The 18376-nt window shown below is 39.8% G+C and overlaps 1 protein-coding gene across 1 annotated transcript in view; it reads right to left on the reverse strand.

Moving 5' to 3' along the window:
• The window catches only part of LOC150089170 (uncharacterized), a 437035-nt gene that overhangs the window by 277785 nt on the left and 140874 nt on the right, over nucleotides 1–18376 (reverse strand). The window contains exon 3 of the mRNA XM_090389629.1: nucleotides 8231–8329. Coding sequence (XP_090245755.1) covers nucleotides 8231–8329 — 99 coding nt within the window. The remainder of the gene's footprint in view (nucleotides 1–8230; nucleotides 8330–18376) is intronic.

Consider the following 18376-nt stretch of genomic DNA (forward strand, 5'->3'; position numbering starts at 1 on the left):
TGGATGGAGGGCCCAGCGAAGTAGGGGTTCCCCCCTGCTTGCATTGTGTAGTAATGGACGTACGCATTCATCGTTCACGGAAATGGAGTTTAATTGTAGTCTTTCCCTCACTGAACGGTACGAATTCACCGCTATCTGTACGCACTTGGATGGTTACTGTATGGAACGTGTTTAACTGGAGTGGGTAATAATCTAAATGCGAGAACTCTCCGTTATTGGAAAACGATACGACACGTAACAGTGGCGCTTTCGTATCGCCTACAACCTGATCCTCAATTAGGTTACAATAGACGAAATAGGAACTGACACCCCTATATATATCTGCCTGGTACTTAGCGTAAACTCTACCTTCTAAGTCTCTGCCTAGTTTTTCGAAACCTAGCATCTGACCGAGCCCTGTTTTTGGGAAGCGAAGGTAAACCGATGGATCGATTTCGATAGACACTATACCTATGGAGTTCACTTTTGCGTCGAGTTGGGGTGCCAGCTTCATCATGGCGTTAAGCACCTGTGGTATACTTTTGTAGCTCCCTCGTGGCAGTTTACAGACCTGAACAGCTTCTGCTTTCACACCCCGATATGTGATCGTTCTATTGGATGCTTCTTTAGGCAATGTGATTTCCTTCTTGGAAAGCCACTCGCCGACGTGATAATTTCGGAAAATATAGAACCCTCCTTGATCCTCGCTAAATGCCTTATCGAGACCTATAACCCGTGTAAAAGCTTTAGAGATTTTCACAGTACTCTCGTTCTTCACCCTTAACGTGAACTGTTCTTTCGTTCCGTCAGTTTTCACTTTCAGTTGAATGTCACTGTCGACAGAATTAATATCATCGATAAGTTTTGAGGAATTGGTATACATTTCTTTTAATACTGTCATCGCTCTGACTTCTTTTTTCTTTTTGGGGTACAGAGTGAATATGTTCCATCCATCGGAGATATTATCCCATGAAAGAGAGAAGTGTACTTCGGCAAGTGCTACTTCCCACTTGCCAGAGAGAGAAACAGCATTAGGCAGTTCCACTGTGAATTGTGACTGAGAATTTCTGGGATGTAGATCCATACTAGCATTACTGGGAAGTGTAAGGAAAAACATCTTGTGAGCTGACCCAGCTATTGAAGCTTTGTGGGTAGCCTAACCATTTGACTAATAACTGACGTTGTCCTCTGACTGTCTTTTGTTTAAGTACCTTTTCGATGGGGTAGACGTCAGGGGGTACATTATCGTCAAAGTTAACTTTCTGTAACTGTGTTTCGTAAAACGTTCCTTCTATCTGATCACCATCACGGCCTGTCACACTGTACACAACAGGGTTACGCTTCAAAACACGTGTAATAGTAAACACTTCTCTCGTCCAATTCCCCCAGTAACCTTTGCGAAAAGGGTGAGACCCGCTGCTCAAAACAACTCTATCTCCGATTTTAAATTTCGGTTTCAGGGTTTTGGTACGGTTGTAGTAGAGTCTATTATACACTTCTTCTTCGTTAGCAAGTGTGACTTTTACAGGGGCCATACCAATAGAACGATGGGTAGTACGATTATACGTAGCCACAATATCGTCGAGTACGTGAATATATTTCTGACTTTTGGAATAAGAAATCCACTTATAAATTTTTTCTTTGAGTGTACGTATGAACCGTTCGGCAATAGCTGCCTTCTTTTCTGATCTTGTTGTATAGAAATTGATACTAAGGGAAAGGAATAACCGACGAAGAGGAGCATTAGTGAATTCTTTTCCTTGGTCGGTGTTAACGCAAAATGGTGTTTCTTCTTCGAAAATAGATTTGAATGCCTGCACCACCTCGTTGGCTTTTTTGCTTTTCAGTTTTCTGACCCAAGAATATCGCGAGAAGCAGTCCACACAAACCAGAAGGTAACGATATCCATCGTTTGAGTCGGCGAGAGCCGACAGGTCACCTAGGTCACATTGAAAAGTGTGATTAAGTCCGGGAACTTTAATTTGGTTTCTCCGAAAATTAATTCTTTGCTGTCGATGTCTCACGTAAGTAGGTTGACTAGCTAGGAATTCGCGAACAACACGTCTGGGTAATTTAGTATGTTTTTGAAGAGCATCAATAGAACTGAAACTACCTATTACTTTAGGATTATAATAGTCTGCTAACATTTCTCTATCTCCACAGGTAGGAATGGACAGTGTCGAAGACATCGCACTACTTATATTTGTCATCATCCTGATAGTGATTATTATTATCTCGGAACAGCAGCTTGAAGATTGGAGGATGGACTGCTTCCACACATCTGAAAATGTTACTGTTTGTTCATAGATGTACCTTTTTAAAAATTGTTCATTAAAAAGCAGAAGTTTTCTTTGGTGTTTGAGTTTTTGATTTAAGGAAACGAGTCAATAAAATGGTTAACACACATAAGTTAAGACAATAATAATAAAAAGGCTCTAATTAAAAAAGTATCTTCATATTGAATCTCTAAGGAAACGAACCTATAAAAGTTTTACTCACACACAAGAAAAAAAGACTCAGGTGGATTAGTTAATAAACACTACGACAATGAGTTTTCTTTTTATCAAAGGATCAATAAAGGTTTAAATCTATGAGAAGACACTGCGAAAGAAAATATTTTTTGTCACTTTTAAAAATAAAAAGTGTCTCATACTGCGACATTACACAATTAACACAAATATTCCGATGACATTATTTGATATGTTTATCGCTTCAGTAAATAAAAAGTGATGGAGGAAGTCATCATGCTGGGACATTACACAATTAACACAAATATTCCTACAAGAATGCGTGTTATTCTTCTGGAATTATACAGTTGGGTGTGGTGGCCTAGAAAAAAAAAATTAGCAACACCGGACGTGTAGACCGTTTTATATAAAAGCTGGGTACAGTCTGTCGTGACATTCACCGTTTTTCGGGTCTCAGCTCAACTACAATTCCAAAAAAAAACTCGGTAAGCAAGTGGCGCCATCTAGGGAGAGAAATGAGAACTAACTATCACTTTCACACCTGTACTTGGAGTATAGTATGCAATTGAGTTTAAATCACTCCAGGTATTATGCAATTGAGTTTAAAACCATTTAGACTTTATGTAAATGTGTTTGAACCCCCAACATATCTAGTTTTGAGTTTGGGATATTAGGAAATGTGTCAATAAAAAGGTTTACACACAACTTAAGAAGATATACTGTAATAAAATGTATTTTCAAAAAAGTTTACATGCACACAAGAAAAGACTCAGGTATGATAATAAAAAAAAAAAAAAACTCGGTAAGCAAGTGGCGCCATCTAGGGAGAGAAATGAGAACTAACTATCACTTTCACACCTGTACTTGGAGTATAGTATGCAATTGAGTTTAAATCACTCCAGGTATTATGCAATTGAGTTTAAAACCATTTAGACTTTAGGTAAATGTGTTTGAACCCCCAACATATCTACTGACTACTCTTTTTCTCCTCGAAGAATGTACCAATTATGAAGTACCAACATATGGGAATTTGATAAGAATTTCATCGATAACTCGTAAAGATGACGTAACCCGTGCCAGACAGCGATAGATGTAGAAACTCCCATTTGGCCGAAAATGAGCTCGTGGGTGTAAAAAGTTTTCTAAGTCCCCGTTATCCGCTTTCATTCTACCAGAAACGGCATGGCGAAATCAGGTCACTGTTGGGAATCGCATGAATATAACTGGTAGCACTTTGACCTTGGGCGCCTCCGTAGCCAGGTGGGAAGGAGTAGCAGTGCATAGCACACGCTTCTTGATGTAGACTGGGGTTCGAGCCCGTCACCACCAAATACGGAGGATGCGGAAAGGTCAGGGAATGACCACCGCATATTCCCGGAGCAGTATGGCCTTAGTTGCTAATGCTCCTAAAAACCAAATAACAACAACAACAACTTTGACCTTGTAAGGAATCCATTGCTGGAGAGGAGCAAAGCAGACTGTTGTTGTGGAATATCTGTAGCCTTGTCTGTAGGAGACGCGTGTACAATTCATGTGGTAGCATCGGCCACTGCAACCGGAGATCGTTAACAACAGCTATTGCAATTGGGTCCCGCCCCTCTGCTGGAAGTTCCAGACAAGTCACTTGTTTCATAGAATTTCTCATTTTGAGTAATCCACTTTGAGATAACAACAACTTTGACCTTCTAAGGAATCCATTGCTGGAGAGGAGCAAAGCAGACTGTTGTTGTGGAATATCTGTAGCCTTGTCTGTAGCAGACGCGTGTACAATTCATGTGGTAGCATCGGCCACTGCAACAGGAGATCGTTAACAACAGCTATTGCAATTGGGTCGCGCCTCTCTGCTGGAAATTCCAGACAAGTCACTTGTTTCATAGAATTTCTCATTTTGAGTAATCCAATTTGAGATAAGAATCATCTTAAGTTTTAAGTTAGGCTGCATTGCATATTTCAGAGAGAAGTGGCATTATGATAAAAGACTGTTACCATTCCCTCTCTGTTGCCTAAGCAATTGCATATAAAGCTAAATGATGTCAGGTTTAGAACTGCTTCCAGATGTTCACGGTACATTAAATCTTGAAGCATATTGATCCGTGTTTCAGTTATGCATAGAAATTCAAAATCAACTGCAGAGATTTTCAAGATGTTGAGTCTAATTGGTAAGACTGCTACCATTATAGTAAAAATTGTAAGAAGTATATGTAATTTGTTCTTGTAGATTTTACTTTAATTATTAGTGTCATGTTCGTGCCTGCTTGGAGCGAATAGCGTATTTGGTAGTTCCAGGTGGTCGTCCACCCGGCCAACTTTTATATGTGAGCAAGTGAATGAAAAGATCTTGGGCATATCTGGACTGCCATGATACTCTCGTCTTGATTCTCAGTGTCTGGGAGGATGGATTATTCTTTATAATCTTAATAATTTCTTCTTTATAAGTGTCTTCTGATTGGACGAGGTATATTTATGAAGATATATGAGAATGAATTTATGAGGCTTTTGTTTTTTTCTTTATACCATCTAAGCCCTCTTAGACAGGTCAGTTCATGCTGCCGACTGTTCGTACGCATGAACTTATCTGTCTAAGAGGACATGGAGGAATTATTTCTTCCGTATGTGTTTAACCTAGTCATACCCCACTAGGTTAAACACATACGGTATTTCTTCCGTATGTGTTTAACCTAGTCATACCCCACTAGTAGATCCAGAGGGATATATGGGATACTGCTTTGGTTGAGAACGAAGAAATTATGGATGATCGCATAGGCAGGGTTGAGCTATTTAGTGATGATAGTTCTTTATGGGTTTCGAATGTGGCGACGATATCAATCTGTACCCCACATCGATACCGTTAAAGTCCAGAAGTTGGGTATGAAAGGTTACGAGGCAATCAAACAGACTATAGTTTTAAGAAATGATAGTTAAAAAATTGCAATGAGATTTTGAAAACTGTTTTCCAACTTTGAAATGGCTAATAACAATGGTTTCTATTGATAGGGGAGGTCTAGGTGGCAGATTTACAAATTACAGATATTAGACATTTTCTCTACAAAGTGCCCAATGTCATTTTGCTCTGAGAATCTCACTGGTTAATGCTAACAATCTTTCCCAGTCTGGCAGATCTAAAATGCAAATAGAAGTAGGCAAATTTGGGTGATTTTTAATAACTGGCGATACATCAATGTCCCAGCCACATTGTGAAGGTGTCGTGAGGGGTAGGCAGGTCTCTTATATCGTAGTATACGATTGCACCTATTGGTAGAATCAAGTCCATCGTTCACCAAAGACGCTTAATTATCAAGCCTAGCTGTCTCGACATTTTTGACAGTGTGGCACTTCCAGATTTTAGTGAATTTTACTGAGTGAATTCATCGAAACGGGGTGAATTATCTTGACATACTGGAAATTATATGCAACGGTACAGTTACAACTGCCTAATAGCGGCCTAAAGTTTGGAAATGTTCTATTGAGATACTCTTGGATAACATGGAAGTGTTAGTTCAGAACTCCCAAAACATCAAAATCTTCATGGCTGTTATTTCATTTCAAAATGCACAAACTGCACATATTCAACATCTGCCCGTTAAAGTTAAGAGTTTTACCGCAATGCTGCTCCGGATTACCAGACAAGACTGGGGATTGAACGCCAAAAACCTACATCTATTTTATAATGCTGCCATAATCCCAATTACAACCTATGCTGCCAGTCTATGGTTTAGACGTACTGCGCTCAAAACTGCGCAAACCAAGGTATCCACTATTCAACGTTGTTTTCTCCTTGGCCTACTTTACGTTTGCCGAACAGCATCAACTCCAGCTCTACAGACTCTTGCAGGCGCTATGCCACTTAACTTGCATGTTGTGTTTAGAGGGCTTTGCTTTTACATCCGTAGAGGCATTTCTGCGGAAATTCAGGGAATCGTTGTTAACCCACAGGCTGATTCCAAAACCGAAGGAACCTAATGCTGAAATTTGTTGGTCAACATCTGACAGAAGAGATGGAATTCTACCGAAAAAGGAGCCACTACAGAAAAATTCGTTCCTAACGTAACTGCACTACTTTCATCATTCACCAGAAAATGGTATTCACCCTCGCTGTTTACCTCCTACATACTAACTGGACACGGTTCTCTTAACGCAAAACTTTACCAATTCAGATTTTCTAATACGGTCTCCTGTCGATGTCGGCTACCGGAAGACTCCTCTCACGTCCTTTTTGAATGCTCCATTTACGAGGACCTAAGATTGGCTTTTAAGGCAACAGTTCCAAACTTGTCTCCTAGATGTGAGGAGTACTCATATCTATCAACAATTTCTAGGCCGTTCAAATCTTCTGCAATGCTGCTTTTAATCTCAGGATGACTATCAACCTCAATATTAATTCAAGCAATCAGACTTGAAAACACATCATAAATGAAAATGCAACCTGTTGCCTCATTTGTCGTCCTGATGACGTAATCTCCAAATTTTTGCTGGTTTTTAAGAACACACGAAGATTTTAACAGATGCTGCATCTTTCTGGTTATTCATTCTTTATCAAGACTCTCCACAACTAAATCCTTCCTCTACACCAGCGATTTCCAAACTGGGAGGCGCTCCTCCCTGGGGAGGCGCGAACTAGTGCAAAAGGAGGCGCGAAAAGTTTAACAGAAATGTAATTTTCATAACATAACATATATAAATAAAAAAATATATATATGAGTTTAATAAACAAAAGCAAACCTTCAAAAAAAATAGTTTCTGTTCCATAAAATGCATTGCTAGCGTCGTATCACGTTTCTTACAGAATCGCGAAATGTAAAAAACCACACACAATAGGAGAAACTCTAGTTTTGCCGAAGAACTAGAAATTGCATAATTATGGATGTTTTACTTCAAGGATGGCGCCGGGAAAATTTTACAGGTCAAGGGAGGCATGGGCTCAGAAAGTTTGGGAAACGCTGCTCTACACAGTGATACCGTCTTCAACCAGTGACTTCTGATACCACTCCAGATTAACAGAACAAATTTATATTTAGAACTTGTTCCTGCCTTGCAGATCTTGTTTTTGGATGACATTACTGTTTGACTGTACACTTTTTCTCCATGTGGACTACTTTGGGCAGCACTGGATACAGACGTGAACGAAGACATGGATAAAGACATTTAATTTTTATTGATTTTTTTTTACTTTTTGCTATTTTCTTCATTTCTTCGTCTTCTGCTGTCCTGTCTCCTGGAAATGATTGTGTGTGCGTGCGTGCGTGCGCGCTCGCACACACGCGCTGTTGCCGGCTTGCTGGCACGAAGGTTCTTTTCAATGATTCTAAACTCGCTTTGGACAGTCAGTACGTTACTGTTGAGGCTGGCCATGGTACACGCGTAGTTGTGGCCTACCTTCCCGTGGTGTAGACGGACACCACGGGAAGACTTTCCATGTGATCGCCTGCCTGGTAACAAAACGGCCATAAACAACTAAACAACACACACTCTCCACAAACATAATATTACACACATTTCTGGCCTTTTACAGTGCTCTGTAATCATCACAGTGTACAAAGGCGGAGTTGAACTGTCGTTCTGGTGTCGTCCTACATAAGATACTAGACATGTCTACATGGGTATTATTTCATAGGTATTATTTTTAACGAAAATTGGGAAGATATTCTTGAGAAAATTCTACGTATTCATTTTCAGCAACAGTAATTCACAATTATTATTTTGAAATAATTATAAATCAGATGTTTAAACAGCAAGTTTTCTGTAATGTTAATTTTGTTATTCTAAATAAACAAATAATTGTATACCGATTCTATAATTGTTGGATCAGCTTTTCGGTTCATCAATATCCGTATGGCATCTTCTCTGCATAGCTCGGCTGCGACATGTAAAGCTGTGGAGCCATCCTATGGAAGAAAAGAGAAATGATCAATAAACAGTAAATTTGGATTATAATTTTATTCATTAACATAATTTATTTTGTTATGTTAATTAAAGTAAACTGAATGGTAGGCCCATTTGAAAGCTGAATTGTTAGAATTTTTTTAAACATAATCTGGTCCTCAAATACGTGATCTCAGGTGTCGAGGACCGTATTGTTCCTTTAAACCCGTTCGACAGAACACACACACACACACACACACACACACACACACACACACACACACACACACACACACACACACACACACAGGTCCAGTGTTTACTAAGCTGTTTTATTTGCCTGTCGTAGCAATGAATTTGTATGCTACTCTCACTGCTGTAGGTATAAAAAGAAATTTAATTAATGTATTCATAAATAAAATTGGAAATCTTTATGCGATTTTTTTAAGACCTTGACCGAGTTATTCGGTATCGGCCCATGTTATTTTATTTATTTTTTTCCCATTCTGGAAACTCGGTATTTTCGTCAAACAAAGGACAGACCGAGCTGCGAACGCACTCAGTTTACAGACATAATTTACTGTGGCTGTATATGCTACTTGCTCGGGTAAAAAAAAAATTGAAAATTTGTGCTACTCTTCCTTAGTTGCATTCAGTTTGTGTATTATTTCTAATGTCCGGTCATGGCTCTGTCAACCATACATTAACACAGTTAAGTGTTACATGAAAATGATTTGTGTTCATGCGGAGAAGATCGAAATGAAGCTGTTTACTTAGTGCCCAAATTCTGTAGACTTGAGTTTGCCTCTAGAAATATTTATTCCAAACATCGATGAAAATAATTTGAACATAATTCTGCAGGTGTCCGAGATCCTCAGAACTCTTTCTCATTTCTGTATAAACGTAAATACAGTGTTCGATTGTAAAACAATAGAACGCCTATGGGCTGAGCGAGAACTTCAAGTGCCTGGCCGGCACGTCCAAAATAGGTAGCTCTGCTCATCACATTTCTGCCGGAGCAATGGAAGACTATGCTCGGTGCAGTCAATCGTTCGGTGGTGGAAAGCCTACCCAGGTGGTTACACTAGGTGTAAGTCCCAAAGCAATTAAGGCTTTATCACAGTGTTATATCAGTATATTGTGTCGGTTTGCTATTTGCTGTACGAAAAATCCATTTGCGAGAGAAAGATTATGCAACTCTCGCCTGAGACAGATTAACTCAGCCGAGCTCTGAAGGAACCCCAAAAAAAAAAATTTCATACATTATTGACGGAGTTTGAACTCAGGCCTTTTTCAACCGGGGTGGGCCGACGGTGATCAGAACTACTGTGCAATCCATTTGCGACAGAAAAATTATCCAACTCTCGCCTGAGACAGATTAACTCAGCCGCCCTCTGAAAGAAGCCTAAAAAAAAATTTCATGCATTATTGACGGAGTTTGAACTCAGGCCTTTTGCACCGGGTGTGGGCCGACGGTGATCAGAACTACAGTGCTACCCCACAAGGCTCTTACAAATAGATTATCAATCAATTATGTAGAATCACCCTTGTGGGTTGCACGGTTGGTATTTTGGCATCCTCCTCACACCGGGTGAAAAAGACCTGAATTCAAGTCTGGTCAATGACGTGAGGAATTTTTATGGACATTTTTCACAACTTGGCCTGAGTTAGTCGATATCAAGCAAGGTAACATGGTTTTTTCTCCCGGAAACTCGGGTTTTTCGTCCAGCAAATAGAAAATCGACCTCAGAACACGCAATTTACAGCCAACATACACGAAGCAACATGGCTTTAGTCGCTAATGCGCCTAAAATTCTACAACAACAACGACATAGTTATTGGTTAAATTTGCTGCTTAAATAAAAATCTAGTGAGCATTTTCTTTACCTTGTTGATTATTTTTACCAAAAAAAAAAACAAAAAAAAAAAAAAAAAAAAAAGAGGGAGTGATACATAAACCAGGAGGCTTATTATCGGGAAAGAGACTGAAGGCTAAAATGTAATTTGCATTTTTTAATAATCACTGAGTAAACGTCTATACAAAAATTATATAGGCATCCTCCTCACACCGGGTGAAATTTCCAGTCAATTGATGCAATTTCTGCATCAATTGGAAATTCTATGGATAGGATTTCCAGTCAATTGATGCAGAAATTCTGATAAATGTATGCAGTTATCAAACGAACTATTTGTTTGTTTGAAATATTACTTTATTACCTGCAGCAATCCGAGAATTCTCTGATCAGTATATACAAGTACCGCCCTCCTTGACAGTATAGTGGTTTCTCCACTTGCACTCGTTGGGAGAGGTCAGAATTTGGATCCTGCCGCATACCAGGAGAAATTCTTAACAGCCTCTTTAATTGAGGTCCAGTTAGTCACTTTCAGGCAGAGGCTCTCTTGTGAATTTTTGTGGGTTTTTTGTTAGTGTGAACAATATACGAATCGGCCTGTGAACACACACACACATACACACTTCTAAAGACTTAACAGATTGCAGCAATATGACTTAAGATGCTGGTGTTGGTTTTTTTTTCCTTTTTTATGAAAACCCCAAACACGAGAGGTATTAGAACCTATAGTACTTAGTACCGTGCTTGCTTGGATTGGAGGTTGAGAGGACGAAAAAATATATTTGTTGACATTAGATTTGAATTTCTGTAGACTGTAATTTTCAGGAAATACGCATGAAGGAAGGTTGTTCCAGAAAACGGCAGTTGAATGAATAAACGATGAAGATGAAAAGTTGGTTCTGTGAGTTTGAAGTTGGACTTTGGATGTTGGCTGGTGGCGGCACGTGTTCGGACTGTTTTGAAAGAGTGAGCGAGAATTATAGAAGCCAATTCAGAAGAACAGTGCCCATGGAAGTATTTGTAGAAGAGGCATGCAGCAGAAGCAGTACGTCTATGAGAAAGCGAATGGAGAGACTCTGTTAGAGATGAATCATTAATTAACCTAACTGCCCTCTTCTGAATGGAATCAGCAAGCCTGAGAGAGGTTTTGGGGGCACCACCCCCAGATGTGGGAACAATAATCCATGGCAGGGCGGATTTGCGATTTATACAGAGTGAACAGCTGTTTGGAAGAAAGGTAACGCTGAGAGCGAAGGAGAAAACCATGTTTTTTAGATGCAGAGGAAGCAGTATTTGTAATGTGCTTGTGCCAAGAGAGATTAGAAGTCAGAGTAATCCCCAAAAGAGATATATCATTTTGCCTAGAAATCGGAGTGTCACCAAAGATAAGCATAGGAGCAGAAGAATCCTTTTTGCGAGATATAAGACAAGACTGAGTTTTAGAAGGATTGAAATCAACTGAGTTGTCTTTGCCCCACCGGATAATTACCTGGATATCGGCATTTAAGGAATTGGTAGCTGATATTCGAGAAGTTGAAACTGATTGAGCAGAGCAAGGTTTTTCGAAATGGAAAGTGGAATGCAATGTGCTATCATCGGCAAAACTATGGATAGGATTTCCAGTCAATGGAAGAAGGTCATTAATATACAAGATGAAAAGAGTGGGGAAAGAACTGAACCTTGAGGACATCCCCATTAGTGGAGAAGTTAGAAGAGAGAGAGAGAGAGCCATCTACCATCACCCTCAGTGTGCGATCAGAGAGAAAACTGGATAACCAATTACAAAAAACAGATAAGATGGAAGCTTGTTTAGAAGATCGTTATGCCAAACACGATCGAAAGTCTTTGAGATGTCAAGAGCAACTGCTTGTGTTTCACCGAACTTTTCCATTAAATTTGTCCATAAATGGGTAACAAGCCAGAATATCACCAATGGATCGACACTGATGGAATCCATACTGGCGATCGTTGATCAGATGGAAGGTTTCTAGGTAGTTTAAGAGTTGGCTGTTAATTGATTTCTCCATTACTTTAGAAAGAGTAGAAGTAATTGCAATGGGACGATAATTGGATGGGAGGGATTTTTCACCCGTTTCAGGAACTGGCTGAATATGAGCAAATTCCAAGCAGAAGGAAAAATACCTTTGGAATAAGAAAGTGAAAAGAGGCGACAAAGAACAGGAGTAATTCAGGAGCACGGGTGTTGAGAACAGTGAAGAAATACCGTCAGGACCTGTAGCTTTCTTAGCATCGAGATTCGTCAAAATCCTTCTGACATCCTTTTGACGGAAGACAACAGGAGGCATTGAATGGAGTGTGTTGGGAATGGTGGGAGGTGTTTTACCAAGATCATTAATACATGAGTTGGAAGAAAAATGGGATGCTAGCAGGTCAGCTTTATCCTTGGCCGAAGTGACAACAGAACCATCTGGTTTTGCAGAGGTAGGATCGGAGATGGGAAAAAGTTGCGGCCAATAGCTTTGGCAAGAGACCAGAATGTTTGCCTACCATTAGCGCAAGAAGCAAGTTTTATATTCTTAGCCTGTTCAATATCTAGTTTGGACTGATTAATAACTGCTTTACAATTGTTGCGAGCTTTAGTGTAGGCAGAAAATGAAACTGAAGAATTGGAAACAAGCAAATTAACGATATGCAACATTCTTCCCTTGAACAGCCTTAGCACTTTTATTGGAAAACTACGGTTTAGATAAAGCACGAGATTTTAAAGTGAAGTGTGGAATAAAGGATTCCATTCCTACAAGAATTTCACTTACACGATCAGAGCAAACGTTGACATCAGAAGTTTCGAACAGTAGTCCGACCAAAGAAATGAAGAAATCTCGCAGGTCATTCCATTTTGCATTCTTGTAATGCCAAACAATACGAGGTTGGGAACAGCCATGAGATAAAGGCTCCATTGGAGAAGAGACAATCACCAAGTTGTAATCTGAGGTACCTGAAGGACCACTCACTTCGACCGTGTACTTAGAAGGGTTGTTTGTGAGAAAAATATCAAGTGTGTTGGCTGTATGATTAGGATTGTCCGCTATTCTCGTAGGTAAATTCCCTATTCCCATCGTCAAGAAACATATCGATTTGGGGGTTATTTTTGATCCTAAGCTCTGCTTTGGTAACCACATGGAAAAGCTGCTCACCCAGGCAGCTCGACTCCGATGGATGGCCAAACAGCATTTGCATTATATTAATGAAGTAACGACCACCAGAAGATATATAAAAAGCACGGTATACTCGTCGCTTCTATATGCTGCAGAAGTATGGGCATCTGCCGCCCCTAGCACAATTCGACCACTCTTTTCTACTGAGTTTTGGGTCTTAAAATGGGTCATGAACAAACATAAACTTCCTCCACAGTTAAGGACAACTGAAATGGCCAGTTCGATAAAAATTCACAGGCTTCCCACGCTGATTAGGGTGCAATGCCTTACCACAACTGTAAAAATGATCACTGGAAAGATCTCGGCACCATCATTCTGGGACATGTGCTCTTGGAGTGTCCCTCAGCCTTCCCTCAGAGCGACTCCAACTCTCTGTCCACATCTCAGCCGTCTCCACCTATCCGATAGGTTTCTGCCATATCAGCTACTTTCATGTGCCCAGTCTTTGGATGCTGACCTTAATAAGTTTTCTAGTGATAAGGAGTATAGACGCCGCATCCTTAAATTGTACTTTCCCGTCCCTGATTCTGCTCCTTGAAGATCGCCTTAACGCCGCAATCCGACATGAAGATGGCTTACCAACCAATCTTGTAGTTTTCCACCTGTATATTCTTTGTACATTTTAATGTTTATAATTGTGTTATACTTTGAGTGTTGAGTCTATTTACTTTTGATTCGTTCATATATGTATTTTATATTTAATTTATTAATTTCCTTTCTTACATATTGTAATATCACTGTTAACCCCTGGCCTTGTGGCCGTGAAGGGCTTATTTCAATGTTTCCATTGTATTACTATTATTATTATTATTATTATTGCAATAAAGATTTCCAATAAAGATTTCTAAATGTACAATCTGTTCAATGTCATTAGAAATTGGAAAATCCTCAGCGTCTCGACCATCTGGGTCGGTGTGACTAGAAAACGGAAGCCAGCTGTAGTTGTGAACGTTAAAATCACCAAGGAAAATTACCTCAGTGTTAGGAAAGTTGATTTGGAGAAAGTCAAGTTGCAAAGAGAGGAAGTCAAAGAGCTCTAAGTGATTAGTGGAGTTGGGAGAACGGTAGAGACAGCAGGTGAATTTGACACAATGAGGTAGAGAGAGATTTTAAACCAGAGAAGATCAAAGAGAGGAGATTCCAAATTACCAATTCTCTGACAGGGAATATCGGAGCGGATATGCACAAGTATCACCTTTGAGGTGAAAGGAATCATACAGCGAATAATTTGGGCAGCTGAGATGAGCAGTAGTTGAATTAACCGATAACTGAGATTCTTTCAGAAAACGTACATGGGGTTTGGCAGACTGCAAGTGGAAACGGACATCGTTGAGAATAATTTGGGCAACTGAGATGAGCAGTAATTGATTAACCGATAACTGGGATTCTGTCAGAAAAATTACGTGGGGTTTGGCAGACTGCAAGTGGAAATGGACATCGTTGAGATTAGAATTGAGACTATTTGTGAAATGAACAAATGAACTAGGAGGTGTTTGGGAGGTTTAGATCTTTTCTAAGATAAGCTTACTCTATTTGTTTGACAAATCATGGTGTATTCAATAGTATAAAAAAGTGGGGGGGGGGGCTTGCTGTACGAAGTAATGAAATTTTTGGATATGGCCTACAGATGGTAAGAATATATCCAGATCCTTGACATAACGTGGCCTCGACAATGCCCCCCCCCCGCATACACACTACTCCCTACTCCCTGCAGTCACCATTTGGCAGAGTAGAGGTAACAAGATTATACACCAGCTGATCCGGAAGCCTCCTGAAGAGTTACCAATAGGTTCGGTCCGGTGTACTAACTAGCGGCCGGCTTGCGAACACTATTTTAGAGCTGTACACTCGAAATGTAAGGAAGATTGGATCTCGCTATGATGTTCATCATAACCTCAAAAGTCATCAGTCATACTGCATGATGGAAGGGATGGGGAAGAGTTGATCGGAACTTAGCTCTGGAGACTAAACATAGGTTCCACCACTTCAAGCCTCCAGTAAGCAAAGTGGTATTATTGCACCGGTTGATGAAAGTCATCTACCAGCTAGTATTGCCTGGTAACACAGAGCGGCGGCATTCCTCCATGTGGTGTGGGCCCCACACCTCGACCCCTGCTTACATTGGTTCATACCTGGGTGGTCACTCACAGTGTGCTTGAGCATGGAGGTTATACCCCGGATTACTAACAGTCCCACCATCGTGAAGGTTCAAGCATAGGATTTGGCTGTCACACTCTCCGGACTGCACCGAAATTGGGTCTACTTGACTTGAATGTCACCCGAATATCAATTCCATCAGCATTTTAGACTTCCAGGTAGCCAGTACAGCTTGTCTAGCATATCTGAGAGAATGTCTGTGACATCCTCAAGGACGAAATGTGCCCTAACATCAACAATAAAAAGAAATAATAATAAAAAATAATAAAATTATAATTTTTTAAATGTAAGTATGACAAGTGTGCTGTTGGGCTTGGTGCATGTTGAGTGTGTGTGCTATTCTAAGAGGTCCCCCAAATTAGACTGTAGTGGGGGTACCTATCCTGCTTTGCTGTCGTCAGAAATATCAGAAGCACTGCATGCCCACAGTACGATCTCCATTTCCTGCATAGGGCCCCCTGTCCCTATGACTTTAATCTCCTACAATTCCAATCTTCCTTTGTCACCCCCATCCCAAACTTGTCGCCTGGTGGACTCTACTGCCACAAATATTTTTCTACTCTTAACTGCCCCCCTGGGGAGGGTAGATTGAGCCCCTTCCACAGGGTTTCCCCTCTTTTTAGCTTCCTATTTTCAGGTGGAAAGTCTTCCTATCATCCACCTTCTTTATCTTCATCTATTCCTCTCCTCCTCATCTGTCTCTCCCGCTCCCTTTTTCACTTTTCAGAGTGTTGTTTTTTTTCCCTGGAGTCCTCCCTGCAAGTTTAGGCATCGTCCAGATTTTCCCCTGTCAGAAGCCTCCCTATTCCTTACTATACCTCGCCTGCCTCCCCGGGGCAAAGACGGGAAATGTGGGGTCTAACTAGGGGCCCTGCGGCTAAATGGTTGCAGAAATAACAACAGCCCAATCCCAAACTAAAAGTCACACTATCTCTGGCGTTTACAGGGTTTATACTGCGACACAGAATATACAAACGCGGAATTAGGGGAAGAGCCCTCAGTGCCGCTGGACAATCAAAACTATACATTATAGTGTTGATTGTGAATAATAATCATCAACAATGATATTAACGATCTAAATATAACAAGTTGATCCCAGAATCGGCCTGCTGCTGCGTAATAATAAAATTACGGTTGCGTTAAACTAATATTAAAGTTATAATTATTGCATACGAGCAGTAGAGTACTACCTCATAACATTTACCAACATCCATTCAGAAATATCGTTGAATTAAGTCGTCTTCTCAAATATATTTTATTGCAATTAGATTTAATTATTATCGATAAAGTTAAAGATATGGGTAAATATTGTAGGCCAGTAAAAGAGAACGTAACAGTTAAAGTTATTGATTATATTAAATTTTTCTGTTTGCTAAACTTCACATGCATGCTTTTAAAAAATGTAAATTTTACTAAATTACATATTTCAGCTTGGAAGCTGCATGGGAAATATTTGTGTGGGTGGGGGGGGGTAGAGAAATGTTTGTTATTTGGTTTTTAGGAGCATTAGCAATTAGGGCCATATTGCTCCAGGGATATGCGGTGGTCATTCCTTGACCTCTCCGCATCCTCCGTATTTGGTGGTCACTGGCTTGAACTCCGGTTCAATCAAGAAGCGTGTGCTACGCACTACTGCTCTTGCCGACCTGGCTACGGAGGCGCCAGGGGGAAAATGCAAGAGAAATAAATTTGTTTAAATTGGTTTTGCAGGATTTTTTAAGTCGTGTGCAAAATACTGTACTAGCTTTGTTGGGTTTGTAAGATTTCACAGTTCGCTCTTTTTCAACATATCATTTGAAATAACAAATGGTATTTGCCGAGAACGTATACTTTCAAGGTGATAACAGTTGTTAAGAAACGGGTCGTCAGTATAGTTTTTAAACAGCGGTGTGTCAGCTTTCCCTTTATCAAAAAAAAAAAAAAAAAAAAAAAGAAAAGGAAAAAACATTCTTGTTTATACTCCGGCACTACTATCACAGGATCACTCCGATCACAGGAACTCACAATCAATTTGCCAATAAATACAATCAGTCGTTAACCATATTTATCAGTCATGCGAGCTTGAACCACTGTACAGTATACTCCAAATGCGCTTGTATTACTGCACTCTCGCGCTTGGCCTTTTTCGGCTACGTTAGGCTTATAAAAATGTTTAATATAATAGCAGTTTTTTTGATAAAATTTTAATGATCATTTCCACAAAAATGCGAATCGACTGAATGATTTGTCTTAGCTGATTAAGGTTAGAATAATTGGTATGACTAAGATCCTTACATGACTTTTGTTGTGCCGATACGTGATGGTTGTAAAGTTTGTTTTAATCTGGGATGGTCACATACGGTCGGAGATCCATCATCTTGAAAAAGAATGTATTTATCAGTCACATATATCAAGGATGTATTTTTCTGTCATTTAGGTTCGAACAGTAGTCAACTTAAACGCGTATACTACTGTACCCGCATTTCAGAGTTTTCTTCGCTCTGTGATTGTCCCATGCTACTTGTTTATTATGAAAATTGAAATTGTTTAACAAGCTAGTTCTTCATCTCTTTTGGCATTCTCCTCGTGCTATGGTGACTTGTCATAAATAATAACAAGTGACTTCCCATCACTTATTATTTATCGATGATTCTGTCATCGTTATGTGCACACAGTATTTCTGTGATAAATTTCACATCTTTTTTTAACTCTTTCAAGCACTCAAATGTGAATGGTAGTTAAACAGCGAACTGTAATGCAATTTGAACTTGTGGCTGCCATTTTGAAAATGACTGTCCACACCATCATCATATAGAAGGAAAATATATATGCAAGTCATGTTTGATTCTTATTGCCTTCGATGTCTTAGGAGTGGAGGAAGCCTTCCACAGTTGACTTAAAGAAG

This window comes from Mastigoproctus giganteus, chromosome 2, assembly GCF_048544385.1.
Source record: "Mastigoproctus giganteus isolate SK-2022 chromosome 2, ASM4854438v1, whole genome shotgun sequence".
Lineage (NCBI taxonomy): Eukaryota > Metazoa > Arthropoda > Arachnida > Uropygi > Thelyphonidae > Mastigoproctus > Mastigoproctus giganteus.